The following is a 12,911-nucleotide window of genomic DNA, read 5'->3' as shown; positions in this document are numbered from 1 at the left end:
CATTATTATTTTTATCCTTTTAAGGATTAAATAGAGCAAGAGTTTTGTGTGTATTAGATATACTATGTGTACATATAAAGAGTAAGCATGGGGATATCAAATATCCTCTTTATTTTTCAGAAGAAACAAACCATGGGATGATCAATTAACCTTAAGAGGAAGGAGGTTTACAAATAGACTGTATTTTTCTTGCATGCTTTTAGGAGCAGCGGCAGAGAGGCAAAACCATGACAAATCCCATCTCTGCCACTTAATAGCTGTGTGACCTTGGGCATCTCTCCTCAGTCTCTCATAGTCTCAATTAACACTGAATTAACAATGAATGAACTACACTTATACACATCATCCAGCAAAAAGATGAATTTTTAAAACATTTATGTTGAAAAAATCAATGGGTCAATTACATACATATTATTCCACTTACATAAAGGCAAACCAGGCCAGGTATCGTGGCTCACACCTGTAATCCTAGCACTTTGGGAGGCCAAGGCAGGCAGTCCTGCCTTAGTAAAATTTTGTAGAAATATTATTCCCAATCATGTCCTTAAAGAGTTTGGTCTCCAAATATAGTAAACTCTGATGATAGCTTTTTAACCAGTCCCTAACTTTTTTTTTCCCTAATAAACTTTAAGAGTTGGTGTTATTTTGATCAGTATATCATGCTCAAATACCTTGGTTGCCTATAGTATAAATCTATTGAAATCTGACACTTGAGCCCAATAATACCTGAGGTTCTGTCTTATTTTCCTTTTCTTTCCCTACTCAAAGCTTCCTCCTCTTTGCCTCTAATGGAGGATACCTGGTCAAGCACACAGGTGCTCTCACCTGATACCTGGCCATCACCTGCCTGGAATTCCCTATGTTATCATCAGCTACCCAGATCACATCTGCTGTATTTAGCTTGAAATCACATCCCACTATCTTAGCACCTCTGCTTCCATTGACGCTGGATAGAGCCCACCCTGCTGTGAATTCCTGAGCACTCACTGTTCCTGTTTTCCCTTTGGCAGTTGTTACATTCACATTTGTTTTTTGTTTTTAATATACATAGATTTCCTCCCAGCTAGAACAGAACCACACTTTACTCCTACTCTTTTAAAGATATTCTTTATTGTGAAATGGAGCATCTATACAAAATAATATATATATTTTTAAAATGAAGTGTTTAAAAATACCACCGAAGTTAAAAAAATACAACCAGTACCTTAGAATTCTCTTTTTGTCCCTTCCCAATCATAGCTTCCTCTCTCACCCAGAGATAAGCAGTATCATGAAATTTATATTGATTATAGTTTTCTAATCTTTAAACGTACCTTTTTTCTTTTTTTTTTTTTTGAGACGGAGTTTCGCTCATTACCCAGGCTGGAGTGCAATGGCGCGATCCTGGCTCACCGCAACCTCCGCCTCCTGGGTTCTGGCAATTCTCCTGCCTCAGCCTCCTGAGTAGCTGGGATTACAGGCACGTGCCACCATGCCCAGCTAATTTTTTGTATTTTTAGTAGAGACGGGGTTTCACCATGTTGACCAGGATGGTCTCGATCTCTTGATCTCGTGATCCACCTGCCTCGGCTTCCCAAAGTGCTGGGATTACAGGCTTGAGCCACCGCGCCCGGCCACATACCTTTTTTCTTGTTTTGCCTTTTTTTTGGAAGACGTGGAGTCTCACTATCACCAGGCTGGAGTGCAGTGGCGCGATCTCAGCTCACTGCAACCTCTGACTCACTGGTTCAAGGGATTCTGCCTCAGTTTCTTGAGTAGCTGGGATTACAGATGCCTGCCACCACCCTCAGCTAATTTTTGTATTTTTAGTAGAGATGGGGTTTCGCCATCTTGGCGAGGATGGTTTCAATCTCCTGACCTCATGGACTGCCTGCCTTGGCCTTCCAAAGATTACAGGTAGCTCACACCTGTAATCCTTCCTAGGATTACAGGTGTGAGCTACCATACCTGGCCTGTTTTGCCTTTATGTAAGTGGAATAATATGTATGTAATTGACCTGTTGATTTTTTCAACATAAATGTTTTAAAAATTCATCTTTTTGCTGCATGATGTGTATAAGTATAGTTCATTCATTTTAGATTGTATTCCATGCTGTGAATATAGCAGAATTTTCCTTTAAAAAAGATGGGAGGCCAGGCATGGTGGCTCACGCCTGTAATCCCAGCACTTTGGGAGGCCGAGGTGGGCGGATCATGAGGTCAGGAGTTTGAGACCACCAGCCTGACCAACATGGTGAAACCCCGTTTCTACTAAAAATATATAAAAATTAGCTGGGTGTGGTGTCATGCGCCTGTAATCCCAGCTACTCAGGAGGCTGAGGCAGGAGAATTGCTTGAACTTGGGAGGCAGAGGTTGCAGTAAGCCAAGATCACACCACTGCACTCCAACCTGAGAGACAGAGCGAGACTGTCTCAAAAAAAAAAAAAAAATTGGATATATAACTATAAAATCTCAGTGATATTCAACAATAAGCAAATATTTCTTTTATGTTGGTGGGTTGGCTGGGACAGCTGTGATGATCTCAGCAGGGTTTGGAGTGAGGCTACAGGTTTGGTCCACATCTCTTCCATGTTTTTTTTTCTCTGGAACCAGTAAGAACCCAGCGCGTGTTCTGCTGGCAGAAGTGTTAATTTCTCAGAGGGTAAACAAAAATAAGCAATGCTTCTTAAGGTACACTGTCTCTTCTGCTCACATTGCCTTAGTCAAGTCAAGCCACAGGACCATGTCCAACATCAGGTGGGAAAGTGTCCTCCCCTGAGGAGGCTGGGAGTGATGTGGACTTGCTGAGCATAAATCTAATATATAGACATTTGGGTTGTTTTCAGTTTTTGACTATTTCAAACAGTGCTGCTGCTGTGAATATTTTGATTATGTCTCTTGTTGCATATATATAAGAGTTTCTTTAGGGTATGTGCTTAGGAGCCAAGCTGCTGGGTTGTACAGCTTGAGCACTTTTAACTTTACTAGGTAATACCAAATACTTTTCAAGTGTTGTGCCTGTTCTGGCCACAATAGATTGGTGCTTCAGTGTTGCAATGAACCAGTATTACATTTACATTTTTTATATGTATGTAACACACAACTGAATGAATACTTTTAAAAGTATCTGTCTCACAATTTCACAGTGAACTCAGTTTGTTTTTGAACCTGTACTGCAGGATGGAAAGTACGCTGTTCAGGCCACAGAACAAGGAGGCCAAGGTGGGAGAAATCACTTCAGGCCAGGAGTTCAAGACCAGGCTGGGTACCCTGTCTCTATAAAAAAAAAAATTAACATTAGCTAGGTATGGTGGCCTGTGCTACTCAGGAGGCTAAGGTGGGAAGTTCAAGACTATAGTGAGCTATCATGCTACTGCACTCCAGCCTCGGTGACAGTAAGACCCTGTCTCTTAAAAAAAAGAAAAAAAGCAAGCTACAGATAAAAGTGCTGTTAAGTGCTGCTTATCTTTTTTTCAGTACTCAGAATCCACTGACTGTTTCAACTTGTGTTCACTTGGCAGGTTTGGTGCAAGTGCGAAAGTTGTGCATTTCCTGGGAAGAGTCAAACCATGGAATTATACTTACGATCCCAAAACAAAAAGTGTCAAAAGTGAGTCCCATGATCCCAACATGACTCATCCAGAGTTTCTTATCTTGTGGTGGAACATCTTTACCACCAACGTTTTACCTCTGCTTCAACAATTTGGCCTTGTCAAAGACACCTGCTCATATGTAAATGTGGTAGGTTCTGTTTCTTTTCTTTAGATCATTTAATGCTGCTTTTAAAACACTTGTTGAATCAATAGAGATGGGGAATATTTAGCAGCATTTTAAACAGAGATAAATAAAGTTTTGTGGAAAGAAAACAATAACCATCTTAGAGTGGAGAAACACTACCACCAAAGAAGTAGCAGACATAAACTGTGTGGCAGATTTCTTTAGATCTGAGAACATAGTTTTTTAGAATTTTGTATATATACCCATATATTTTAACTCTAAAATTCTTAGCCCATTCTCCTCTGAAAAGATTTTGAGATTTATTCCTAAAGTAGTGATCTATAAAAATAACACCCCATTGGATATTTTAGGAACTGCAAACATTTAGATGTATCTACTTTATATTTGCCATCTGCTTAGAAGAATGTGTTTTCAGTGAAAACCAAAATATGAACATACAGTAAATAACTGTTACATATTAAGATATAAATAAGAGAACAGAATGGGTGAATTATAATCAGATAATCATTTAATCACCTGGCTATAAGAGATTATATGGGAGATTTTTCTCTTCTGTGGTGTAGATTTTAGTCATTTCACTTATGAGCATTTACTAAAATATAGAAAGGAGAAAGCAAGAAAGAACTAAGACTTGCATTCTTACCCTGAGTACTTTATATGGATCATGGCATATTTGTACAGCAGTGGTCCCCAATGTGTTTTCAGTGAAAACCACAATATGAACATCCAGTAAATTACTGTTAAATATTAAGTAACGGTTTTTTGGCACTAGACACTAGTTTTGTGGAAGACAGTTTTTCCATGGACCAGTGTGGGGATGATTTCAGGATAAGGCTGTTCCACCTCAGATCATCGGCATTAGATTCTCAAAAGGATCACACAACCTAGATCGTTTGTATGCACAGTTCACAATAGGGTTCACACTTCTATGAGAATCCAGTGTCACCACTGATCTGACAAGAGGCAGAGCTCAGGTGGTAATTCTTGCTTCCTTGCCACTCAACTTCTGCTGTGCAGCCCGGTTCCTAACAGGTCATGGACCACTACTGGTCTGTGGTCTGGGGTTTGGGGACCCCTGTCATACAGTACTTGATACCATCTGGCACATAGTAAAAGCTTAATGAAAGTTAGCTATTCTTATTTAATCCTTAAAACCACCATATTAAAGACTATTAGTAAGTACTGTTAAGTATATTAAGTATTAATATCTCCTTTTATAAGTACTGTTAAGTATATTAAGTATTAATCTCTCCTTTTATAGATAAATTAACCGAGGCTTAAAGAAGTTACATAACTTGGCTTAGTTATGTAAGACTAGTCAAGTAGCAGAATGGGCCTCAAACCCAAGTCTGAGAGACTTATCCTTATGAATATTTGAGATAGACCATGCTTAAAAGTAGTAATCTACAGCCCAGAATTATGATAGTACCTTTTATGGCAGGGAAAGGGAGAGTTACACTTTAAATGCTAAATTGTTTTAAGTTATGCCCAGTATACTTGGCTTGACCTCAGAAACATCTCTTTTAGGATGTAAATTCATAGCCCCCCTGTTGTGAATGAGGACTCTGGAATTGCCTCTCTGTATCATTACTGTTGCCAAGTGCAAGGCAAAGGCAGGACTAATCCAATGGAAGGAATTCCTTATGTTGCCTCAACTATAATGCAGTCCTGTACTCAAACACCTTAAAGTTCCATTGTATTTAAATACATACCTATATGCTTACATATATATAGTAACAAAAACGGAGTCAAAACGTTTTTTCCACCATTTTCTCTGTTAAAAGCAATTCATTTACCTTCCTTTTTCTCTGCTAAGATTTCCAGTACCTTTGCACCTTAGCACTTTTTGAAGGATAGCATTGGTGTTCTTTTATGGTACATTTGAAGTAGATCACCTATCTAGATGTAATGAGAATCAAATTTAATGTAGGCCAGGTCTGCTCTGTTTGTTGCACGTTTACGCTGTTCCTTCTGCAACATGAGGGCTGAGAATTATGAAACAAGGAAAGGTGAAAATGGGAACTGAAAGTTGTTCAAAACTAAGCAAATTAACAGAAGCTACAAGAACGGATGATACTTGGTAATCCAAATGAAAGCTTGAACAAGCAGAGAAGTTTGGTACATAGTCTCAAACCAGTTTAACTTTTCTTATAATGTTATAACTGTATGTGTTGCGGCTCTCTAGTTAGGAAATGTAGCCTGTGGGGTATCATTTTGTTTAAGTTCTCAACCTTTCAGAGCCCACACAGATTGAGAATTTATCTTGAGACTTGTGTTCCCTTGTCTATCCATCTTACACTTTCTAATGAACTGTTTGCAGCTTTCAGACTTGGTCTATACACTGGCTTTCTCTTGTGGCTTCTGTAGAAAGGTATGCAGAACTTAAACATTAACCCTAATTACTTTGTTCTCCCAATGTTTTCACTGAGTCAAGAAGTCTTCATTTCGTTAGGAAAAAAATCATATAATCTTTATATTTTTGTGTCTTTTTTGTTTGTTTCATGTAATACGTTTCAGTTTTTGCTACTTTGCATGATGATTCATCCTGGCTTTTCTCACTGTCTTCAATATATTGCATTCTTTAAAATGGTTTGATTTTCAGCTCTCATAGTGTCAGTTATGCTTTCCTTTCTAGGAAGATGTCTCAGGAGCCATATCACATCTGTCCCTTGGGGAGATCCCAGCTATGGCACAGCCTTTTGTATCCTCGGAAGAACGGAAGGAGCGGTGGGAACAAGGCCAGGCCGATTATATGGGAGCAGATTCCTTTGACAACATCAAGAGGAAACTTGACACTTACCTCCAGTAGAAACACTGCATTTTCCTGTGAACACATCCACTTCACAAGCCTTCTTTCTGATACTTAGTATCTAGAGCTGGGTTGAGAAAAGTCTGTTACATTTGCTAGAGTTTTCACTAAAACTTATCAGATGAGAGCTTTTTGTGTGAGAACTGGGCAAAAGTTGTAAAGCAGCAGTTCTGTTATATGGACAGTGTTCTGCTTTTTAATCCTATTTAGCTTGTTTCAGAAATTCTTACTTTTGTTGACTGCCAACATACGAAGTAAGGGAAACTCAATATTAAGCTATTAAAATGGCTGTATCATTTATTAAAATCTGCAGAGCCTGGTTCCAAATCAGTCACTCCGTTCAGAAGCAGACATGGCATCTGTTCCTTGCTTGCTTGTTGGTTGTGCCTACCTTTCACTAGAACTGCATTTTAGAATTGCCCAGTGCTGCCAGAATGAGTGATTGTAATTCTGCTTTCAGGTAAAGATGGCCTATATTAACACTGCTGAGTGATTCATAAACTATCAACAAATAGCATTAACCCATTTTATTTCCTGGTCTTAGCATCTGAAGATGTTCACCAGTTTTCTATGTACAGTAAGGCAGCATGCTAAAATGCTTTTGTTCAGTTCTGTATATTTGAAAATAGCAGTGTGTTCTCTGATGGTTACCTGCAATGGCACCTTGTATGGAAAATAAAGACTTATAGTCGTATCTTGGTTGTTTAATTAAATTAAGGAATCTCACCACACACCCTTGAAAAAACCTATTAGGGAATTTTTCATAATTTTTGGAATTTGTCAGCTTCAAAAAACAGTGTAAAGGTTGACACTGGGATATATGCTTCAAAACTGGTATCTATGATTTCAATCTAATTGTTTTGCTGTGATGGTGATGGATCTGACAGATCAGAACAAACTTATATCAAACGTACATGGTGTCATCCATACTGTACCTCCCTGTTAAATGGGTATTTAGCTATTTAGAGTATTTTAACCTTGAAATCATTCATAACTGTGAGAATCAACACTATGATTTAAAATGACAGAATGGAAAACCATATTTATTAAATTTATAGACCATTCTAGGTTGTAAGAGATGGTAAGCTAGAGAAGGGTAAGATCCAAGCTGACCTTTTAAAACTAAAATGAGTAGTCAAATGATTCTGTAGAAGAAAAAAAGGACAGTTAACCATGAAAGGAAGAAACGTGAGAGGTTTGATTGGGCAAATGATGTGTAGCTTTTGTGACCTAGCCTTCAAGTTCACCCTCCTTATTCAGACTGATGTGAATTAATACACAACCATATAGACAGCTTAAGTCAAGAGTGGTTGGGGCCTTGAAGTCTGTTATCGTAGGAGCTCAAGAAGAATCTGAGGATTTACCTAGAATTATAGTAAATGAATAAATGATTTATGAAAATAAACTAGCTAATTGACTGTGAAAAATATGTCTCTATTGATCTTCAAGTACAATGAAACATGTACCAAAGATTTAAGTGCCTCCATGTATCAGGTACTGTGGTACAAAGACTTCTCAAAATAATTTTGGCTAGTCAGAAGTCTTTCTGGCTTCCGAGTCCCTGGTTAAGATGAACAGAAACAGTCTTCAGATAAAAAATGTCTTATTTTTATAGCCATTCAGTATTAGTTTTTTCTATTTACTACTGTTCATTCTCTTTTTTTTTTTTTTTGGATACAGAGACTCACTCTGTCACCAGGCTGGCTGGTGTGCAGTGGTGCAATTTCAGCTCACTGCAACCTCAGCCTCCCTAGTAGCTGAGACTGCAGGTGTGCACCACCATGCCTGGCTAATTTTAGTATTTTTTTCAGTAGAGATGGGGTTTCACCATGTTGACCAGGATGGTCTTGATTTCTTGACCTCGTGATCCGCCCACCTCGGCCTCCCAAAGTGCTGGAACTGCAGGCATGAGCCACTGAGCCTCATTCTCTATTTTTTATACAGTAGCATATCAGAAAGTTCTAAGGTGAAAAGCCTATATAATTTCAACATTTTAAGTATTTAGTGAAGGCTATTAACTTTTGGAATCAGAAAGAATGACAGGCTTACCATAAGACATAGCAAATAATGCTGTCAAGTTATTTGGCTAGGAAATCACTGAACTAACAGATTCTTTTCCTTCTGTGATCTGTGTTTTAAGGTGAGGTATTAACTTTTCATGTAAAGCTATACAAATACTGGGAAATCTTTTCTAGGGAGTCCAGAATACTAAGGGTTACTTAGTAAAATGTATAAAAAGGTAACCCAAATTACAAGACATATTGCGGAGGTGATCCACATATACTTACCGCTTGCAATGGTAGGTATGACCTTTGGTTTTAAGACAAACTCGCCCACAGCAGAGGTCAAATCCATGCTTTTGGAGATTAACTCCATGGCAGATGGAGCTATGGTTTACGCATAAAGTAAATGTTTACCTTAATTCTCCTTATGCCCATACTGTCCTGCTGTATAACACCTTTTGCAGATATTTTGAAGTTAATGTGTTAACTTGAGGTTAACACATAATTTGAGTTCTTGTTAAGAGCCAAACATCAAATATACCCTTATATTTTTAATGAATCTCATCCAAATGCTAATGCATAAACCTTGGCAAGTACTATAAATAAAACAAGAAAAAATATACAGCAATGGCTTTGCTAGTCCCCAAAACAAAGCATACACTGCCTAAGATAATTTTATTAGTACTAAACTGGTAACAAACTACACAGGATTAGTTTCTTGATTACTATTTCCAGTTGAAAAGCTGTAATTTTAAGAACAAAATATACAATGATTCAGAGTGCTACCTTTGTATTATATAGGTACTATCACAACTCCTTTTTTTCTTCCAGATGAGGAAATTGATTGGAACCAATGTTTTTAGATCAAAGTATTTTAAATAACCACTCTGATTTCTGAACAAGAATTTGAACCAGTTAAACTGAGCACAATAAAGGTAGGATATGAGTACATTATTCTGCTACAGTAATCTTTGTGTACTCCCAATTAAAAAAAAAGGAACACATAGAAATGTAAGAATTAATGAAATATTTTCTTTGAAGATAAACTCAAAATTAAGGCACTGAGGAACATAATAAACATTTGAAATTTTTATTGATGTTTCAATTTAAAATCCAGTTTGAACCACAAAATTCAGTTTGAATCACAAGTGGTAATACAATGTCTTCAATATTTTTCTAAAGTTATTTTTCTATGTAATAATAAAACAACAGCATAGCATAATATGAAGTTTTCATTCCAGTGGCTTTTTTATATATCCTTCTTAGGAAGGACAACTTCAATTTTTTTAATTAAACTTTTCAAATTTAACAATATGTAATGGAACTGTACAGAACAAAAAGACATTTTTTAAACAATCTGCCAAACTTATGAATGTGTTTTAAAAACAACTTTGTAAATATCTAAGTAATGAAGCAAGCTGTCCTCCCTTTAGCTTTGTAGTGAATTTGTAAAGCTTTGTCTTTGAAAGCATGAAGAGTAGATTGTGTCTTTTTGCAAAAAAGTGTTGTCTTTTGCCGAACTGTTTATCCTTAATCTCAGTGAAGTATTGTTATACAAAGAACCCATATTCTGATTAACTTGATTTTTTGTGTGTAATGCTTGATCTACCAGGTAACTTCCCTACTGTTCCTAATGTTAGGCTAATCCCAAATTATTATTCCATCATCATCCCTGCAAAAAGGTCTTGGTTTTGATGAAAAGCAGCCCTTTCCTCATCTGCTACTGCCTCAAAAAGGGACCAGGAAGCTACTAGCTGGCTAATTCACTGTTCCTTTTGAGCAAGAAAACAGGGCACAGGGAGGAAAGGACTTAGCTAGTGAGAGATTTGGCGTATATCTTAAATGTGCACCCTATAACACAACATTGTCTCCAATCTCATCTTTCTTTTTTTTTTTTTTTGAGACGGAGTTTCGCTCTTGTTACCCAGGCTGGAATGCAATGGCGCGATCTCAGCTCACTGCAACCTCCGCCTCCTGGGTTCAGGCAATTCTCCTGCCTCAGCCTCCTGAGTAGCTGGGATTACAGGCACGCACCACCGTGCCCAGCTAACTTTTTTGTAATTTTTAGTAGAGACGGGGTTTCACCATGTTGACCAGGATGGTCTTGATCTGTTGACCTCGTGATCCACCCGCCTCAGCCTCCCAAAGTGCTGGGATTACAGGCTTGAGCCACCGCGCCCGGCCCAATCCCATCTTTCTATCGAATCACTTCCAACACTCTAAAATCTCAAGTATTCTTAAATCTGTACCATCAAACATGAAGCTTCTGTTGTTAGAGTAATCTCTTCTTTCTTTGGATTAAAGTTTCCCTTTGAAATAAAACCACCCACCTAATCTGACTGCTAAATTTCTAGCTTGTTTATTTTAAATATGACTCAGGAGTCACCCAGAATGCTGCAGCAACTAAGTTTGCTTATTAACAAAAAGGTTTAAAAAAAAAAGACTAACTGTATAGATAGATGTAATGATGAATTACTGAAGTTGAAAATCAAATTCTGATTCTAAACACATAACCAATTTTTACATTCAGGATTAAGATGTCTTTAAGAGTTGAAATGACTTTGGAGATCATCCAGCCCAACTTCCATCCAGATATCACGCCTCTCATATATAGTAGTCTTCTGAATTATAAAAATTTATAAAGTTACTTCCAAAAAAAGCTACATAAATAAAAATTATATATAGAAATATCTATTTAGCAGTTCCATAATTTAAAATATTCCAATCAAATTGGGTAGGATTGGTTTGCCTCTCACTCCCACAGACTATATTTACATCCTAGACACAGCAAGTTACATTTAAACAATGAGTGTAGTACCACTTAACTAAAATGGAGAAACAGTACTCTTAACATTATCTCTAATTTTTTCATAAACATAAAACTCCAAGTCATTTATGTGAACCATATCTCAATGTACTGTAGAGAAAAAAAAAAACTCTGCTAACCCGGACTTTGGTCTCTTTTAAGATTTGGTTCTAGAATGCAAATATGTTTTTTGAAAGCCCAATAAAATTAATCCTTTTATAGTTCATAATATTGTTTACAAGGACTACAAACACTGCATCACAAATTGGAGGCTTTGGTGAATAACTACGTGTCCAACATAGAAAATAATTATTTGGTCAAAAGTATAAAAGGTCTGACCTTATTTGAAATACGAAAAAGCTGAGTACTTGGAAGATATATGAAAATACTCAGCATAGATACTATAAAGATGAATAACAAAGTAACATTTTTCTCAAAAAATTATTTTAGGCCACAGTATATAACAGAACTTATTGCTACTTGAAGTTTCATTAAAAATATGTTCATATATAGAAGAAACTGTGTCAGTAATACCTCTTCACTAATATAAAACAATATGCCCCTTTTAGAAAACATGTTCTCTAGATCTCATTTCTAAAACTGTTTTTCTTATTTCTAAAACTTAAGTATCCAATCAAACTGACCTTACTAAAATCCCACAAATTATAAATCAATTAATGTTCTGATTTCGTTAATTTTAGCTTGTTTCATTTCGTCAGCATTTGGTTTTTTAGTTCCAAAGGCTCCTGCTGCAAGTTCTCTCTTTTTGTTTTGTATTTTCAGCATATTTTCTTCAACAGAGTCCTTTACAATGAACTTTAAAAAGAAAAAAAAAAGTCAAATTGGTTAGGTAGTTTTTAAAACTACGAAAACTAAATGAACTATTGAGTACTGAGAAGAATGAAGGAAGGATAAACAGGATAACAACACTGCTGCTAAAAATGGAAAAAGTTAAATTTTGAGATGAGAATGTTAGTCTACCATAAAATAACTTGTACTCTTCCAAGTGTTAATGTAGCTTTTGAGAATGTGCAATAATTAGAAAGGATTTATATCAGCCGGGCATGATGGCTCACACCTGTAATCCCAGCACTTTGGGAGGCCAAGGCAGGTGGATTACTTCAGGCCAGGAGTTCGAGACCAGCCCAGCCAATATGGTGAAACCCCCCATCTCTACTAAAAATACAAAAGTTAGCCAAGTGTGGTAGCATGCACCTGTAATCTCCTGACCTCGTGATCCACCCACCTCGGCCTCCCACAGTGCTGGGATTAAAGGCATGAGCCATCACACCCAGCCAAAAACGTGATTTTAAAATACCCGAATTAAACTAGTAATGAATGTCTCAACCTTACATATTTAATGTGAAACATAAAAGTATTTCAACAAAAACAGAAACAAGTCAAGAATGATCACTATCTGCTACTACTTAACATTGTTTAAGAAGTCCCAATTACTGCAGTAACTAAAGAAGCTGAATAATAAAATTTTACTGAAATATATAAAAGATCTACATAAATGGAGAAGAGATACTATGTTCCTGTATGGAAACATTCCTTATTTATAAAGAAAGACAGT

The 12,911-nt window shown here is 36.9% G+C and overlaps 2 protein-coding genes across 21 annotated transcripts in view; one reads left to right on the top strand and one right to left on the bottom strand.

Annotated features, from left to right (window-relative positions):
• The window catches only part of GYG1 (glycogenin 1), a 37,043-nt gene extending 29,823 nt beyond the window's left edge, over positions 1 to 7,220 (top strand). For 2 of the 5 annotated variants that reach the window (XM_002759509.6, XM_008983691.4), the window contains 3 exons: positions 3,501 to 3,720; positions 6,038 to 6,088; positions 6,353 to 7,220. In XM_002759509.6, the coding sequence (XP_002759555.1) occupies positions 3,501 to 3,720; positions 6,038 to 6,088; positions 6,353 to 6,526 (445 nt within the window). In that variant the 3' untranslated portion in view covers positions 6,527 to 7,220. The remainder of the gene's footprint in view (positions 1 to 3,500; positions 3,721 to 6,037; positions 6,089 to 6,352) is intronic. The other 3 variants (XM_002759508.6, XM_008983692.4, XM_008983694.4) reach the window with 2 other exon arrangements.
• A 2,385-nt stretch (positions 7,221 to 9,605) lies between these two features.
• The window catches only part of HLTF (helicase like transcription factor), a 54,320-nt gene continuing 51,014 nt past the window's right edge, over positions 9,606 to 12,911 (bottom strand). For 8 of the 16 annotated variants that reach the window (XM_008983686.5, XM_078354028.1, XM_002759507.7 and 5 more), the window contains 2 exons: positions 11,980 to 12,151; positions 9,606 to 11,150 (listed from right to left, as the gene is read on the bottom strand). In XM_008983686.5, coding sequence (XP_008981934.1) covers positions 11,999 to 12,151 — 153 coding nt within the window. In that variant the 3' untranslated portion in view covers positions 9,606 to 11,150; positions 11,980 to 11,998. Of the gene's footprint in view, positions 12,152 to 12,911 lie in introns of all 16 variants that reach the window. The other 8 variants (XM_008983685.5, XM_008983690.5, XM_008983688.5 and 5 more) reach the window with 1 other exon arrangement.

This window comes from Callithrix jacchus, chromosome 17 (assembly GCF_049354715.1).
Source record: "Callithrix jacchus isolate 240 chromosome 17, calJac240_pri, whole genome shotgun sequence".
Taxonomy (NCBI): Eukaryota; Metazoa; Chordata; class Mammalia; order Primates; family Cebidae; genus Callithrix; species Callithrix jacchus.
Note: the sequence above shows the minus strand (reverse complement) of the source record. Positions and strands in the feature narration are given on the sequence as shown.